Genomic DNA, 17,844 nt, shown 5'->3' with positions numbered 1-17,844 from the left:
CAAGTCCTTTCTGATGGGTACATTTCTCCCATAATGAACAATGTGGTGAACATAACAATTCTATAACCAGCTTGGATAAAGAAGAACTTAGGAATGACCCTATCTTAGATCTAATGTACGATTCGACAATCTGGACTGTAATCTACTGATTGCTTTTTTTTTCTCCTCAGAACTTTTGTTTTTTGTATGGATAAATATATGCCAATGCTAATAGAATTCATAGACATGCTATTGGCGTGGAAGAATTGATATCTGCTGATTTCGAAGGCAGTTTAAATGTAAAGCGCTCTGACACCCAAACACTGGGTCTGGTTCGCGCTATAGAAAACACTGAATAAATAAATACATAAATAAATAAATAAGGCTCTGCAAGGGGGTTAACACAAATTACATTTTGGTGAAATGAGGAATAGAATTACACGAGGAGCAGACTGCTGGTAAATAATTTGGGTGCACATCAAGCCTACAGAAGTAAAAACAAGATGAGGAATAGGCACACATCATGAGTAGAGAAACTGAAAGGCTTTCAGTAATTTTATCAGACCCTTTACATAGGAGAGACCTCAGACGAGCAGGCCAAACAACTGTATTGGGACTCTGCAATGCAATGCTAATCAAGCTTTGCAAGACAGATGCAGACTACCTTGCGGCCTGATCACCGTAAAGCAGGGGTCTTCAAACTGGGGGGTGGGCCTCAAGTGATCCCTGTGGTGTCCACCAGGCTCTGGCCAAAAGAAGCAATATGCTGATAACAGTGCTTTGTTTTAATCAAGCAGCAATAAACCGCTCTGTAATGGGGGATCACTAACATCTTATCATTTATATCCTAGCTGGGAGTAAGGGTCAAAAGGGAAGGGACTCCAAATATTCTTCAGAGCTCCCACCCCCATTTCTAATATCCACACTGTGGCTACTTGTACATGTTAGTAAGGCCAGAATAGTATGTTTGGCAATCATGTATTTAATTGCAGTTTTAAAACGATATGAGAACTCCACTGAAATGTTTTAGCAAGTCTATACACATTTAAAAATTACCAATTTCATCGAATAATTGTAAAAAAAATTCTGATGGGGGCTCGATGATTTTTTTCCCACTGAGGGTGGCGCGGCATTAAAACATTTAAAGACCAATGCCGTAAAGGAAGCATTGGTCATAATTAGTAGCTATAAACAGGCTACAGCTTCTGGGTCGTATGGTTTCATAACTGCATTCTACAGGACATTTGCCCCACAGCTAGGCCCCCTTTCTAACAAAATTACTTAATATATTTAGTGAGTACTAATGTATAAGCCTTTCTATAGAAGAGGCGACAATATTGGTGATCAATAAACAACTAAGGATCTTATTTATTGTTCATCTTGTTCACCTAAAACCATACTCAATTTAGATGAGAATATTTTACTAAACCTTTGGTGCATAGACTGAAAGAGGTGATGGCTTCCCTAATTCAAGTGGAAAAAGTTACCATTGCATATGAGCGAAGTACTGGAGATAACATGGAAAAGGCCCTTCAACTGTTCAACATAGCTATGCATGGTGGGGTGAGTGGCCCTGTGTTACCTAGATACTAATATGCTGCTGGTGCTTTTGAAAATAGTGGAAAGTTGTCAGAGTCCCTCCTTTCTGTTCAAATCATAAGTTTGTCTATGAAAATGAGATTCATCCCACTGTGGAAAACATATTTAAACTTGTCATTTCTACAATCGGGTGGCAATGGCAACACTAGCTTTTAAGGCCTGCTCACACTGTGTCCTTCCTTTGACACATAGATGTAACTCAAATCCAGTGAATCAGTGGAGGGTAATGCTGAGATCCAGCAGCTGAACAGATTCAAGGTACATTCAAGTTACATTTCCCAAAACAGTACACTTACTGGGCCTCCCTTCCATTCTAAGCTTAAACACTGCTCGATCTATCCTGCTGCCAAACACCTGTTATTCATCAGTCTGGAAAATGTGCCTTGAGCTGATCCATTTCTGTACTGGGATTCCAATTTAGAAATCTCTTCAGCTACACATCCACCTGACCAAGGATGAGGGCAAGTTCAGAAAACCCATGAAAAACCTAACTGTGTGGATAAAATTGTATCTGTCCATCATGAGATTCCTTTCCCACCAGCCACTTACAGCCACTGTTTGTCCAACTGTACCCTAACCATTATTTGCATCCGACAAGCTGCACCGATCCATCAAAGTACCTTTGAATTGATTCATACCTGCACAGAGAGTGTGGGTGGATCCTTTTTCTCTGACTTCATCTCTATGACAGCTACCTTAGGTTTTTGTGCATTTGGTTGTTGCCTTGGAAGAGAGGCTGGGACTGATGTAGTCACCGTCACTGGGTGTGGTCTCATTACAACTACTGAAGCAGGGTGTGGTGTTGCAACATCCATTTGTGATTGTCCTAAAAAATTACAAGCATTTATTAGTAAAATAAAAATCAAATGTGCCCAAAACAGTTTTCAGTAATAGTAGAAAATTAAACTGCTTCTTCACAGATCCCTTGGCTATTACTTCAAGAATAATACAAGCTACAAAGTACATTGCTCACATACGAATGGGTGAAAGTTCTAGTGACCACTAAATTGTTAGTGATGCTGCTTTTGAAAGTGTTGTTTACAGCCAAAACCGTTTTTAAAGAATTGTTTGAGTTCCAAGTTGGTCCTCTCCACTCCTACTGTGGCTGGTTCACCAACGAGTTTAAACAATCTGAGGGCATCTTCTCTTGATGTTTATCTATGCCTGGTCTGATCTAATCAACACATAGTGGAAGCAATAATGAATAGTTATAAGATGTTAGTGAATAGTAAGAAAGGGAATTTTAGAAGAGATCTGAGTAGTACTAAAAGAATGAACATGGGATCAAATACTCAAGTGCCTTTTAGGGACTAGAATCATGACAGTACTTTGAAACGTACTTTTAGACATTTCCCTTATTATCCAACTACCACTGAGCTGCTTATCTTACTGTAGCAGAGCTACATGGATCGCTTTGAGATAAAGCATTAAGCACATCCCTAAGGCCAAATGGTCACCCTAGTGAAGCAGTTTAAAACTTCTTCCAAGTATTGGCAACACATTCTACTGAATTAAATGGACTGGCCATTCGCCCAACAGTAAGATCTAGCAACAAGATGATGTACTAAGGTTCTCACTATCAATTAACCCCTTCCACACTCATGACGAGCTGGGCTCGTCATGGTGTAGCCTCCTCATACACTGATGACGAGCCCAGCTCGTCATAAAACAATATAAAAGAGCAAATCCCAGCACAGGAGGGGAATTGCCTTAGCAGCCATGGAGTTAAGAAGCTTAGAAAGGCCCAATTGTCCTGATACCATCCAACATGTGTTATTCATGTTACAGCCAACATTTTGGGAAAACTCAATCCAACCTCTTTTAAGAACTGGATGTAAATGGCCAAAGTTACTCCAATGGACAACTTTAATTAGTAGATTACAAGTTATAGAACCAAATGTACAGATAAACAGCACAATATTCAATTTTATTGTGATTCCCTACAAAGTAGACTATGTTTAAATTGAGCACATTGGGTGAAAACTGTATTGTATATAACCACAGATGTTAAGCAGGTCAACATTCTTGGATTTTTCTTTTCAATTTTATTTTGATACACATACAAACCTTACAGAAATTAAGCTCCTTAGGTGCTAAATACTAGCGAGTGACTTGCACAAGACCCACAATTTAAGATGGAATTACTAGCTAGTGTGGTTAAGAGCCTCCAGTTATTCCTCAATAAAATTGGTGATTTAGGTTTCTTGCCAAGATGTCTGATGAATCAAATTTCACAGTCTTGTTCCCAAGAGCTAGAAAGTAGAAACACTTCTGGATCAATTGCCTTTGGTCAGCACTTATGATCCAGTTTCTCGTATTTAAACTAAAAAAAAATTATTTGGTACCTTAGGTGGACAAGGTTTTAACTGTACCTTTTGGAGTTAATGAGGACTTACAGTTTGCAACTGTTGAATCAGGATTTGATGAGCAGTTGGTTTAATAAAATAATAACAGGTTAAGGCAGACCTAACTCATACACGCCAGCAAAGTGTTGGGCTTCTTCAATGTATAAATCAGTCATGATTATTAACAACAAGATAAGGAGAGTCCTACCAGGGTGGGGGCTAAAAATCTCTCCTACAGACCTTTATCATAAAGAAATAAGATGTTACTCTTTAGATTTCCTTGTTGAAACATCCTTGTATTTCTGGTAAAAGGGGTTACACGCATGATTTGCACAGAAAACATAAGTGGGACTACTAAAATCACCTAGTTTTTGCCCTCTGTTAATCTAGGAGATATAAGAGCTCCTAAGTGGGATGTGGTGAAGATATACATCTCTTAAGGGCATGGCGTTCGGTCTTAAACAAAAAAACACCCCAGTCTTTGATTATGATTATGAGATCTATGCTTAGGACTGTTAATGCCAAGATTACAGCGTACTTTGCTTTATTTGCTATTTATATACATTTGGATAGTAAATACATAGACCCAACTATTGCTTTGCAGATGTATGGATCAAAATGTACAATTTTATTTATTTATTTTGTCAATTTGTAGGGCGCGACAGCTACCCAAGAAGGGTTTCCCGGCGCCTAATACAATACATATCCAGCCAACTCTGATCAGTTCTAACTTATCTAGTACACACTTGCTTATAGCCAGTGTCCTCAATGTGATATAAGTATTTATCGTCTAGAACCAATACATCAATACACTATGGATTTTAAAGGAAACCCTATTGAACAGTGCGGCTAGAAATGAGATTCTGTCACCACTCTCACCTGAAATGGTATCAAGGCTGCATGATCTTCAAGGGGCTGGACATTCAGGCACCCTGCATCAACAAGGGAGTTACTTGGGGAGCAAAGCTATACTTGCAATGAGAACAACAATATCCTCAACTGCAGTACTGTCCCAGAGAACAGATTTGAGAAATAGTAGCCCTGCCGTGAAGGGCGTCAGACTAGACCATAAGAAACACCACAGAAGAACTGTCCTTATTAACCAAAGGCCCAAGTACATGCAGTTGAACCCAAAAGCAGTCAGACTGCCAGACACTCTTGATACCGTTCATCATCACTTGGACCAAACCCCAATCACTGTCCTACACATCGCTGGAAGTTCTCATTTGCCCCTTTAGCCAGATTGTGCCAGGAGTGTAGCATGAAGATAATGACCTAGTTAATGACTCTGTCTCAGGGAATATGTACAGTAAACTTGAATTAATGGGATGCCTTACAAAATTTAAATCTGAGTGTGGAGCACTTTGGAATCATCTCTCTATGACTCATGATTTACTTTGACTAAGGGTTCAAATTTCTAGCACCACCACTAGTTAACATTTTGCAGTGGGCCTCGCTACTGTGGAGAAGTGTGGCTCAGGGGTTAGAGGCGGCAGACCCGGAAGCTGAGATCGGCCCTGGACCAGGGTTCAATTCCCCGCCTCGGCGGGTCTTGGGCTAAAAATTCCACGGACTCGATAATTCTCGCTCCGGTGCCTTCTCGACTCATGGGTTCACACTCTGTGACTCTGGGCAATAGCTTGCTTAATCTCCACAACGGCCCCTCGCGGCGGGATGCCTGGCTTTCACCTTGTGGATACCCTGCCGGGGTTATCTCACAGGGGAATACCAGGACGGGTTCCCTAAGCAAGCGCCGGGAAACCCACTGCGGGTAGCTGTGCGCTATATAAGCTCAAACACAAGGCGTGGCTTGGGCGCCGATGGCGATGGTCGCCTGAGAGCTCGGCTCCGGGGCTGAGCCCGTGATTATCCTGTAAATCGGAGGCTGCGGGGCACCCCAGCCCCCGCATTCTGCTGATCGGCCCGACGGAGACCTGCCGGGGCCCTTGGCGCGATCTGAACGAGCGGTGACCCGGCGAAAAATCGAAGTTTGTGGAACGGCGGAGTGCGACCCAACATGGCGCCCGGACTTCATTGTCCCCTTGGCCGGATCCATTAGACTGGAGGAACATCACCTGCAGCGGTGTACCCCCTGCTCTGCCGTCTCCCAGTGGTGTGTGGATCTGGACATCGGTCAGATCGGACTCTTTCAACGGGGATTGCACTCGGATGGGCGGATGCCCACGCTATAGTGGATCCCGCACGCGGACGTCTGGGGGTCCCGGCGGTGGCCCCACTCCCTACACCGCACTTGGCTACTTTTTCCTGGCCGACCCACTTCCATGGGAGGCGCAACCCTTTGGCGCCGCAAATCGTCCGGTGGAGTTAGTGACCCTCACTCCGGGACTCTATCGGCCGTGCGGGCCTGCCCGACCTGGCGACGATTGTCTCCGCCTCCTCCTCGGTGCCCTCAGACGACGTGGTGGTGGCGCGAGCCGAAGCTGAGAAGGTCCAACAGGCCCTGGAGACGGGGATCTCCGGCAATCGACCTGAGGCCCAGCAACCGGGAGAGTCATAGCCGGCGCCTGCACTCGGAGACACCTGCTCCTGGACCCGCACGGAGTGCTCCCGGCGACATGGGGAAACCTAGAGGAGCCAAGGGGGCTACCCCAGCCGCCTCAGACTCGGAGACCCAGGACAAAGAGGAACGTGGGGACCCAGAGAGTTCTGGCGGTGCATCAATGCAACAGCAATTTGACCGCGTCTTAGAGGCGATAGCGACCACGCGCTCGGCCCTCCAGCAGGACATTGCCCAGGTAGCGACGAGCCTAGGTCTCCTTAGAGCGGACCACGGCAAACTTTCGGACCGGGTCAAGGAAGTGGAGAGCTCGGTGAAAACCTTGGAGCCGGCACAGCGAACCTTGGCTGCGGCTATGAAGGATGCTCTATCCCGGATTACGGCCCTGGAGCAGAGAGCGGAGGATGCGGAAGGCCGTAACAGGAGGAACAACATTCGTGTGGTGGGCCTGCCGGAAAATATTGAGGATGGCGACATGGTGGCATACTTGGAGGCCTGGCTCCGAGACACGGTGGCCCCGGAGGGTCTATCCTCCTTCTACACCCTGGAGCGTGCCCATAGAGTCCCAGCGAGGCCACCGCAGCAGGGACGTGCCCCGCGACCGGTGGTGGCACGGTTATTGCACTTTAGGGACAGAGACCTCATCCTCAATGCCACCAGACATAATGGTCCATTCAAAGTGGCGAACAGCCAGGTGAACATCTTCCCGGATTACACCTATGAAACTCAACGCAGACGGTTTTCCTTCCTGGCGGTCAAGCGCGAGCTCAGGAGCGAGGGCATCCAGTACTCGCTCCTATATCCTGCGAGGCTCCGCATAATTGTCGATGACAAAACTCAATTCTTTGATACCCCAGAGGATGTCTGTAACTGGCTTGAACTCTATAGAGCGGGGAATGATGGCTTCGGCTCCTCATCTCAGCAGGCGGCGGAGCCGGAGCAGAGACGGCGGTCCAAGAGGATTCGGAGTCGCCGTGGCCGCTCGGGAGGACCCTCAACTGCAGAGACATCGACGGAGCGGAAGGGAGTGCTAGAGGTGTTATCTGCGCTGTCTGGCTCACGGGACGATGCCATTGAGGAGGAAGCGGACTCTGGTGACGAGGGGGTACCAACGGACTCCGAGGAATCGGTGACTGACAGCGTCCATACGTCGGTGATCACACCGAAATCGGTGGAGGACCTTCTGGATGGACAGGGGTAACGGGGTTAGCTACTTCATTTTGGGAGGGGGCCCGGCAGGGGGGTGGCGGGTGCCGACAATAGATGCTGACTCCCGGGGAAGGGAGGGTGGGGTGCCCTGTTTTTGCCCCGAGGGTTTTTGGCACTGTTTTGGGCTTGCTTTAGTCCTGGTGGCCTGAGCGTCGAGGGCCCACTGCCTCCGCCCGGCCCGCACCTGGCCCTTAAGGCCTTCCTACGGTGGCGACCGCAGGATTAGTAGGGGAAAGTGGGTTGTTGGAGGGTATGGTTTGGATGGGAACTAGATGGTGCTATTTGGGTCCTGTTCTGGGGAGGGTGGATGGGGATTTGGTTCATACTTGGGTTGTTAAGTTTTGGTTGGGGAAAATGGCCGCCATCAGTGCAGAGATGATTGATGTCCTTTCTTTGTTGGGACCCAGATGGGGAGACTTTGCGAGAACGATATGGGACAATGGCTGATGTTGCTAATCTGAAATGTGTTACTTGGAACGTGCGGGGGCTTCATACTATGTCCAGGCGTCACAAAGTCCACGCTTATTTAGTGCGTAGGGGGATACAAATGGCGCTGCTGCAGGAGACTCATCTGAACAAGGCGGAAGGGGCGGCGCTACAGCGTAGGTGGAGGGGGCAGGTCTTTTGCACTTCGTACTCCGCGTATGCCAGAGGGGCGCTGATCTGGGTTAGAGCTGGGGTTCCCTTCCAGGTCACGAAAACAGTGATAGATCCAGAGGGGCGATATGTGGCCATTTCGGGGACTTTGGGAGGGAGAGACCTAAACGTTTGCTGTGTGTATGCTCCTAATGTAGACCAGACTGCCTTCCTTTCCAGGTTATCGGGCTTGTTGGCCCACTTCTTCTCCGGGCCCCTCCTGCTCGGTGGAGATTTCAACTCAGTAGTGGATGTAGACACTGACCGCTCGCATCCACCCCTCCCCGATTCTCCGGTTCGTCGCATGGCTAAGGGTCGTAGGGACTGGCAGACTCACTGGGGTCTAACGGATATCTGGAGGGCGCAACACCCCACAACTAGGGACTATTCCGACTTCTCGAGCCTCCATGAGTTGCACGTTAGACTGGACGGATTTCTTGGCTCGCCCGAACTGGTTTCAGCAGCGGTCCGGTCTGAATATTTGACCAGGACCATATCAGACCATAACCCCCTCCTGCTGGACCTTCGTTGGTTTCCCGGGGTGCCTGCGGTGCCCACCTGGAAGTTACAGCCCGAGATCCTTGAGGACAGTGTTTTCAGGGCGGACCTAGGTGATAAGATCTCAGAGTACTTTGCGTCCAACGGTGGCACCGCGAGCTCGAGAGCGTTAGAGTGGGACGCTTTTAAGGTGGTGGTGAGGGGATACTGTATTTCTAAAAAGGTCGGCATGAGGCGAATTATCCTCGCCGACCTAGATGCAGCAGATCGGAAACTCCGCGAGCTGGAACTACGCCGCCCCGGGCGCCCTGAATTACAGGCACGCACAGCGGAGGCGAAGGAGGCGGTGGCGGCGGAGGTCGAACGGCTTCGCTGTTTTGACTACAAGGCCTATACGGTTCGGTCCATCGCAGAGGGGGACAGGTCGAGCGCGCTGCTGGCATGGCTGGCCAACCCTACGCGTCAGTCCTCACTGACGACGTCCATGCGCAAGGCAGACGGAACCGAGGTGTACACTCAGCCTGAGATTCTGAGCTGCTACCGGCAATATTACGAACGTTTGTACCGCAGTCGCTCTGCCCGAGACCCTGACCTGCTCGATAATTATCTACGGCCTCTGGAGCTCCGAACAGTGGAGCAGGACGTGGCGAAAGCCCTGGGGTCCGACATAGAACTGGGAGAGATCCGTAGCGCCATTAAAAGGATGGCGAGGAATAAGACCCCGGGCCTGGACGGCCTTCCTGTGGAGTTCTATGCAGCTTATGCTGATCTCCTAGCCCCTAGGTTGTTGATAGTATACAGAGAGGCGAAGAGGCTTGGGCGACTCCCGGGCTCGATGTGCGAGGCATTGGTGGTTCCACTCCTCAAGCCCGGAAGGGACTCATCCGATCCGGGGTCTTACCGTCCCTTATCAATGCTGACGGTTGACTATAAAATACTGAGCAGCATCTTGGCCTCGAGGCTGCTGGGACACATGAGCTCCCTGGTACATGAGGACCAGGCTGGCTTTATCCCTAGGCGTAACACGACCATGAACATTCGCAGGTTGTTCCGCTTGCTAGGGGAACCGCTTGTGGACGCCCCGTGCCCGGTTGTCTTATCGGTAGACTTGGAGAAGGCTTTTGATAGCCTGGAATGGGACTACCTTTGCACTGTGCTACGGAGGTTCGGCCTCGGTGAGGGCTTCATCAGATGGACCAAGGTTCTGTATGCCTCGGCATCGGCCAGGGTTCGGGCGGGACAGCTGATTTCCTCACAATATCCGGTGGAGCGGGGCACGAGGCAGGGATGTTCGTTATCCCCACTTCTCTTTGCGCTGGCGGTGGAGCCACTTGCGCTGCATCTCCGGTCGGGAGCCCATTATACGGGCCTGTGGACTCCTTCGGGCCCGCACTACATTTCGCTGTATGCAGACGACCTGCTGCTCTTCCTAGAGGACCCGCTCGCTGCCTTACATGGAGCTGCGACGGCGCTCACGGAGTTTGGGGAGGTCTCGGGCCTCCGGGTGAATTGGACTAAGACCTGTCTTTTCCCGGTTCGCAGGGGCACCCCTACCCCTGCTCTAAGTAGGGAGATTAGATGGGAACCCGACTGCTTTAAGTACCTGGGGGTGTACGTCTATCATGAACCATCTGACCTCCTGGATGGGAACATTGCCCGCGGCACTCGAGCACTTCGAGGCAGTATGGACTTCTGGGCCACGCTACCGCTCTCGGTGGCAGGGCGGATCGCTTTGCTTAAAATGGTGGCGCTTCCCCGGTTGTTATATTACTTCCGGACACTACCGATCTGGGTCCCGCCGGCCACGTTTTGACTATTACGATCAATGATAGTCGGATTCCTCTGGGGCTCGGGCCGCCGGCGGGTGGCCCTCAAGACCCTGATGAGGCCGAAGGATGAGGGTGGGCTTGCGGTGCCGGACTTGGAAAAGTATTATTTAGCGGCGCAGCTCCAGACCTTCACCCAGGAGATCGCCCGGGAATTCCGGGGCCCAGAAGACAGAAGGGGAACGGGTATGGCCAGGCATGTTCTCTCCTTCATAGCGCTGCGACAACGGTTGGCCTTACAGGACTTGTCGCTGGAGGAGCGGACCGTTCGCCTGTGTTGGAACCGAGCTCACGCCCGGGGCCACCTGAGAACACCGTATGCGCCCGAAATACCTCTGGGGATGCTGACGGCTTTGCCCCATGGCGGCGATTGGTCACGGTTGGCGAACTGGGAGGACGCCGGCTTACAGCTAATAGGTGACCTATACGAGGACGGGGCGCTCTTGCCCTTTCAGGAGCTCATTGATCGCTTCGGGATTCCCCGCGGCGACTTTCTGCTGCACTCGGCCCTTGTCCGAGCGATCCAGGTGCACTGGAAATGCGGGCAGGAGGAACCCCCTTTATCTCCGGTATGCCAATACGTGATGATGTCTGCGGGCACAGTGAAGGCGGTCACTTGCCTTTACGGCAGGCTGATCAATGAGGGGTTGGCTCCCCTCACTACTCTGAGAAACCGTTGGGAGGAGGACATTGGCAAGGAGATCCCGGAGACGACCTGGTCCCAGCTGGTGAGGCGAGCCTGGAAGGGAACACGCCACGCCCGCTTTCAATTGGTCCACTACTACGTGCTCCATAGAGCATATCTGACCCCGGTGAAAATCAGGCGATATTTTGCTACAAATTCGGCGGAATGCCCCAGGTGCCCGGCCCAGGAGGCGGACCTTCTCCACATGCTGTGGGCCTGCCCGGGATTGTCATCCTATTGGGTAGAAGTGGGGAAGACCCTGGAGGAGGTGACGGGGAGATCCTTATCGTTTGACGCGGCGGTGGGACTCCTGCACTGGTTCCCTCATACCCCCAAGAACAAAATATCTAGCAAGTTCATCGATTTAGGGCTGCTCCTTGCTAAACGAGAGGTGACCAGGAACTGGAAGGCACGAGCTGGTCCGACAGGAAGCCGGTGGCACAGCGAACTTTTGAAGTGGGCGGCGGGGGAGAGCACGCTAAGATACCAGCTAGCTTGGAGGCAGCGTAATGTGAAGGCACAGGAGGCAGCGCTGGAGTGGGAGACGTTAGTGCAGGCCCTTAGGGATTATTGCGCCCCCAGCGACTCTGAAAGTGAGGAAGCAGCTCGCCCCAAGTCCCGATAGACGATTGCACTTTTCAGCTCTGTTGCTTTCCCCATGGGTCCTTTAGCAGATCCTGTTGAGGTTGTTACCGTGCGCTGATGGCGGGGTTGGGTAGGGTTTTCTTTGGTTCGTAGCGTTTTTTGAGGGTGGGGTTTTTCTTTCTGGGTTTATAGGCTTGTTTGGAAAAGCAGATGACGGACAGTGGATCATCCGGACCAGCTTCGACATCCTCCTGAGCCCCCATTGAATTTTGCCGCCCGACCCCAGGGTTGTGGGCTGAATGGCTGTGTAAGAGACTTACGGCGGGGGGACGGAGGGTTGTGTCTCATTGATTTTGCTTGTTATATAATGCTGGTTGATTATGTAACGATTTACTGATTCCTGCAATAAAAATATATTAAAAAATAAAAATAAAAAAAATAAGCTCAAACACATTTACATTTACTGTTGCAGAAGCAAGAATGTTTATTCTACATCCCCACTCAAAATATATATTTATACTCTTGCGTCTAAGTTAAACATACAAATATACTCATTCGATCTTGGACTTTTTCGTCTTTCTCTATCCTATTGCTGCAATGCTTTTTCTTTAACTGAACAAAATGTTGTACTAGCAAGCCACTCCAGTACAAAAAAAGATATATATTTTTGTTAACTTCAGCAGAAAAACTCACTGTCACATTCAACATTAATGTTTAGCTACTGGATAGCCTGATTTGATTGCTGCAATTTTGTTATTACATGTACAGCAATGCCACCCTCAGATGGTCAAAAGATGGAAGTGCCACTGGTAGGTAGGAGTGAGGATTTTCAGTTCTTTCTTTTCCCTGCAAGTTAGATGTGAGTATCCCCTTCCTAATTGCTTTATGCTCAGCAAATTCTTTGAACGTTGATGAAGTGGGTTTGAATTCAGTGCTTAATGCTATAGTGTACCTTTCTTAGAATACATGAACCTTCTCAGGAAGCTTTTTAGATGCCAGAGACTTTCCAGTCTTTTTAGGGGGCAAAATAGAAGATGATCCAGAAGGGGGAGAAACCTTTTTTGTAGAAGGCAAGCCAGATTCCTTGAGGGCTGAATTTTGCTCAACACCTTAGCCCCAGGAGAAGATAGATCTTCTTCAGCAATCCTATTTCTGGAGGATACAGATGACCCTGAAGCCACACTTCCCACCTCAGATAAAGGGTTATCCTGGTCTTTAATCTTCTGTAGCCACAGAAATAGGCGTCCTTCCCTATCTCTGAGGGTCTTCTGAGGGAAGGTCCTGCAGATCTTACAATCTCTCACCTCATGATCAGGATACAGGCAGTAGATGCACTTTTTGTGGGGATCTTCTTTAAAAAGCCGGAACTTCCCACAAGATTCACAAGGCCTGAAGAGATATTTTTTAGTAGATGACATCCTAAAGGATAGAAATCCAGTCAGAAAAGTGAAGTACTGAGCAGGGCTCAGGGAGACTCTCTTCACACGACGTGCGGTAGAAAATATGAGCACCTGAGCCTCTTGGGAGAACATTCTGGTGGGTACTGTCTCTTGATTGTCTGCAGTTTGGACTATACAAAATGACTAGGATAGTCATGAGTGTGGAAGTTTTTTCTCTTGTAGCTTAGGGCTACTTTACTTCCTGGTTGGTTATTACCAAGATTGTTTTGGTTATTATGTGCATATTATTGCTTTTTTATGTATCGTGGGACTCCCACTCTGATGACAGGGAATGATTCAGGCATGTGAATCTATGAAAGACACCTCAAATACTGGAGAAATATTTATACTCATTGCATCTAAGTTAAACCTACAATTATACTCATTGACTCTAGGACTTTTCTGGCTTTCTCTATCCTATTGCTGTAATGCTTTTTCTTTAACTGAACAAAATGTTGTACTAGCAAGCCACTCCAGTACAAAAATATATTTTTTTTTTGTTAACTTCCCCAGAAAAACTCACTGTCATATTCAACATTAATGTTTAGCTACTGGATAGCCTGATTTGATTGCTGCAATTTTGTTATTACATGTACAGCAATGCCATCCGCAGATGGTCAAAAGATGGAAGTGCCACTGGTAGGTAGGAGTGAGGATTTGCAGTTCTTTCATTTCCCTGCACATTAGATGCGAGTATCCCCTTCCTAATTGCTTTATGCTCAGCACATTCTTCTAACGTGGATGAAGTGGTTTTAAATTCAGTGCTTAATGCTATAGTGTACCTTTCTTAGAATACACAAATGCATTCTACCCAGGATTCTACCCATGAATTCAGCAACCCCAACTGGTCTAAAACTCAACTTCGCACCAAGTTGTGGGAGCCTTGAAATACACGCTAATCTCATCCCAAATGAAAAAAATACATTGGCTTCCCTGAAGATTCATTTATGGTGTATGCGCCATTCACCGTTCCACCTTTAGTATGGTCCTACTGATTCTGAAATAAAGACTGACGTTCTATGTGCTGTGCTGAAATTTTGGGAAATGCGGTTTCAATCTTGAAAACGCAACAATGAAAAGAAAGTGGCCAGGCAGGCGGTCTCACTGTTGCCTCCCATAATGTGGATAGCTCTTCAGAACTACTGCCATCTTGAGTTATCCTACCTACATTTTAGAAGACATCTATCAGATTTATTTTACAATAAAGCTTTATATATTAGTAACAGTGATACAACTGCCAAGAAAACCAATGGTGCACGTAGGTTCAACAGATAACAAAAACAACAAACACAGTTTGTATTTATGCCTGCTGTTTAATGTGAAGTGTTAATTGAAAATAAGGATCTATTTTCCTCTATTACAAAGAAACATGATTTGGTTTTAGGTGCATGGTTTTACACCATTCTAGCACACACTGGATAGTAGGAAGTGTGCAACTCAACCTTCACATATCAAACAGCAAAATATGGTGGTGCATCCAAATTCTTCATTAAAAACATTAATAATATGCAGCTTACATTAAAAAGCACTCTCATTAGTGAATCTGATCATCTAAAATGTGGATACCATCTCTAAATGTTAATGACTCTGCATTTACTGAACACGTTTAATAATACTCCTGTCAACATTTGTGCAGGAGGTATATGGTTTTCATTGGTTTAAGTATATGTAAAAATGTAATACAACAAATTCTTTTAGGAATCCCTGAGAGGTTTAATTGGCTAACAATCTGACAAGTTATGGACAACTGTAAAGCTTCACGGAGAGGCAGCTGAGATTTATCAATTGACAATGCTTTTGCTATTATCGTTTGATGTGACTTGGGGGAACTGTAGTCCAGTACACACTACAAATTATGCTAAATAATCAAAAACGTCAGTCACCAGGAACCCACAATGTAATGAGAATAACTTATAGGAAAATACTTCTAAAAGTACAATTAATGGCAGACAATCAGATATTTAGGTACATAGAACAATTTATGGTATACAATCACAAAAATGAAACAAACATCTTACCTAAAGGTATAGCCATCGGTATTAGATGACCTTCCAATGGGCCAGAAAAGGCGGGCATTTCTCTGGATGGGCTAAATGCATATTGAATTTCTTGCTGAAGTTGTGACAAAATGGAACTAGGTTTCGGGCTTGCTATTAAAGTCTTCAGTGGGGAAGAGCGTGTCTGCGTTCTTGCAGACTTTAATTTGACACCTGTACGAGGTAATTGTAAGCAATTCAACAATCGTAAAATGATACCAAGAAAAATCAGTTGCTATTGGCAGTCAATCACTCTACTTCATGGTACCAAATAAATATATCTATCATACAGGGGCACATCTCCAAAAACTGATTGTTACAGTGATAGATGCCATGGCAACATCAATAGGAAACATGGTGGTACCTTAAAATAATGTATTTATTTACATATTTAGTAAAGTATTTTGAATGGCCCAATACGTCTTCTGGACAATTCAAACTTTTTGATTACAGTTTCATCCAATGGGCTTATATGTGCTGATAAATTAACTGGAAAATAACTACTGGATACACATTTCTCACTGTAGTGACACTTCTAAAGGCATTTCCTAATTGTACAAACTCTTAGGAAGAGTTGGCTATATCATGAGATACATGGAAACCCATGGTGCAGATACACCTAATAGGTTGGACCCCCACAATGAGCACACATAGTACCCGCACACCAATCCTTTTAACTCCTTCAGGAATGGGGTCATGGGAACCAAATACTATCAATAAAACGTGATGACATCTAATTACTGGTATGTCCAGTTTTCCATTCCTCAAATTCATGAAGCACAATGAAAAGTAGTAATACCTTTTAGTGCAGGAAAATGGACAAATTCAGTATCTACCATAGTACCCCCATGGTTTGGAGAACCCAAGCAGTAGAAGGCCGCAAAAGTGTTCTCAATGTGGTAACCAGGAGGACATAGAACAGAAAAGTAGTGCATGCCGCTTAACATCTCACTGCAAAAGGGAGGATGACCTTTGTAGGAGGGATCCTAAACAAGTACAGCATTCAAGGACTCTTGTGACAAAAACATCAATTCATAATACTCAATGGAGACTTTCAGTCCCAAAAGAAAAATTGTAACTGTTTGTTTTAACATACAATCAACTAGACTTTTAAAAAAAAACTATTTTTATTACTTTTTGCAGGTACATTTACAGCATCACAATCACTGATATTTGAAGGACCAACATAAAGCAATCGACATAGGACAATAGTATGAATTCTGAAGGACCAGATTGTGCCAGTGTATCCAACTAGACACTTTTTCCTGTCATATCGAAGTTTCCTTCCGTGTTCCTAGTACTGTGACTTATGTCTTGTCTTATGTTAGCGCCTCTTTCTCCCTTATGGGAAATCCATAGTATTTCATCCAGGGGCCCCATATTTTGGTACATTTCCTCGAGCCTTATATGTTGTCTTCTCAGCTGTCATGTATAAATCAATCCCTCCTCTCCACTCATGTACAGTGGGAGGTTCCAGTGCCCCCCAGTTTCCTTCCAACAACTAGACTCGTAGTCCTGATGAGACCCTTGAGCCATAAGTAGGGTAAAAAAAAGTCAACAAAACAAAGGAAATTGTAGAAATAAAGAAAACAAGCAGCCCCTGGGGACAATAAGATTCATTACCCCAATACCTTCCCAATTATAGGAGCAGTTCACTGAACTATACCACAGAAAGGGATTCTTCTTTTAAAACAATTAACTTTCTCACTTCAATCGTACGAAAAGGAACTGGTGTCACTGAAATACATAAAAGATTGACTGGATATTTTTAGAATGCAATCTGTTTATAATCCGCATCTATGACTTTGCTTTTTTGTAATGATTATTTCTGATTTATTCCTGCAATTCTTCACTGACCACTGTTACATGGTGGTGGTCAAAATAATTTTTTTCCTACAAAATATTTTTTCCTTTGACTACATTTTTAAAAACAAGACACACATTATCAATGTTATTTTCATTGTTTGCGTGCTTTTATTTGACACTGCATTCATGCTCCTGAGTATATGTTTAATTCATCATAGGGCACAAAATAGTCACTCATCTGTAGCCAAACCAGTTCAAAAGCCTAAACGAGGACTTTTGTTTTTTTTAAATGTAATCCAGGCCAGCCACACTAAGGCTTAAATTGACCAATCCCCTGTTTCCATTAAGTTATATGCCAGGATGTGTAGTACTTGTTTATTACATTTGTATGTCATTTTGTGTCATAATTGATCAAGTCAAATAAATGATGACTGAAATATGTGTGCCACTTATTGACAATTGGTAACATACTGTTCTAGTGTTTTAGTGTATAGCAGGAAAGAAAATAAGGTACTTAACTCTAACTGTAGTTCTCTAGTATTGGTATCTTTCATAGATCCACATGCTTGAATCATTCCCCGTCATCGAAGTCGGAGTCCCACGGTATTATATCAAAGCCATTACATTAGGAGCATAGGCTAAGATGGCACATGGCCAGGCATTTAATAACCTATCTATGACCT

General features: G+C 46.1%; 1 protein-coding gene across 2 annotated transcripts in view; it reads right to left on the bottom strand.

Annotated features, from left to right (window-relative positions):
- Window positions 1–17,844, bottom strand: part of KIAA0586 (KIAA0586 ortholog) — a 637,696-nt gene that overhangs the window by 394,598 nt on the left and 225,254 nt on the right. For both annotated transcript variants that reach the window (XM_086937986.1, XM_086937987.1), the window contains exons 15-16: window positions 15,338–15,529; window positions 2,217–2,404 (exon numbers count right to left, since the gene is read on the bottom strand). In XM_086937986.1, the coding sequence (XP_086794112.1) occupies window positions 2,217–2,404; window positions 15,338–15,529 (380 nt within the window). The remainder of the gene's footprint in view (window positions 1–2,216; window positions 2,405–15,337; window positions 15,530–17,844) is intronic.

Source organism: Lissotriton vulgaris, chromosome 9, assembly GCF_964263255.1.
Source record: "Lissotriton vulgaris chromosome 9, aLisVul1.2, whole genome shotgun sequence".
Lineage (NCBI taxonomy): Eukaryota > Metazoa > Chordata > Amphibia > Caudata > Salamandridae > Lissotriton > Lissotriton vulgaris.
Note: the sequence above shows the minus strand (reverse complement) of the source record. Positions and strands in the feature narration are given on the sequence as shown.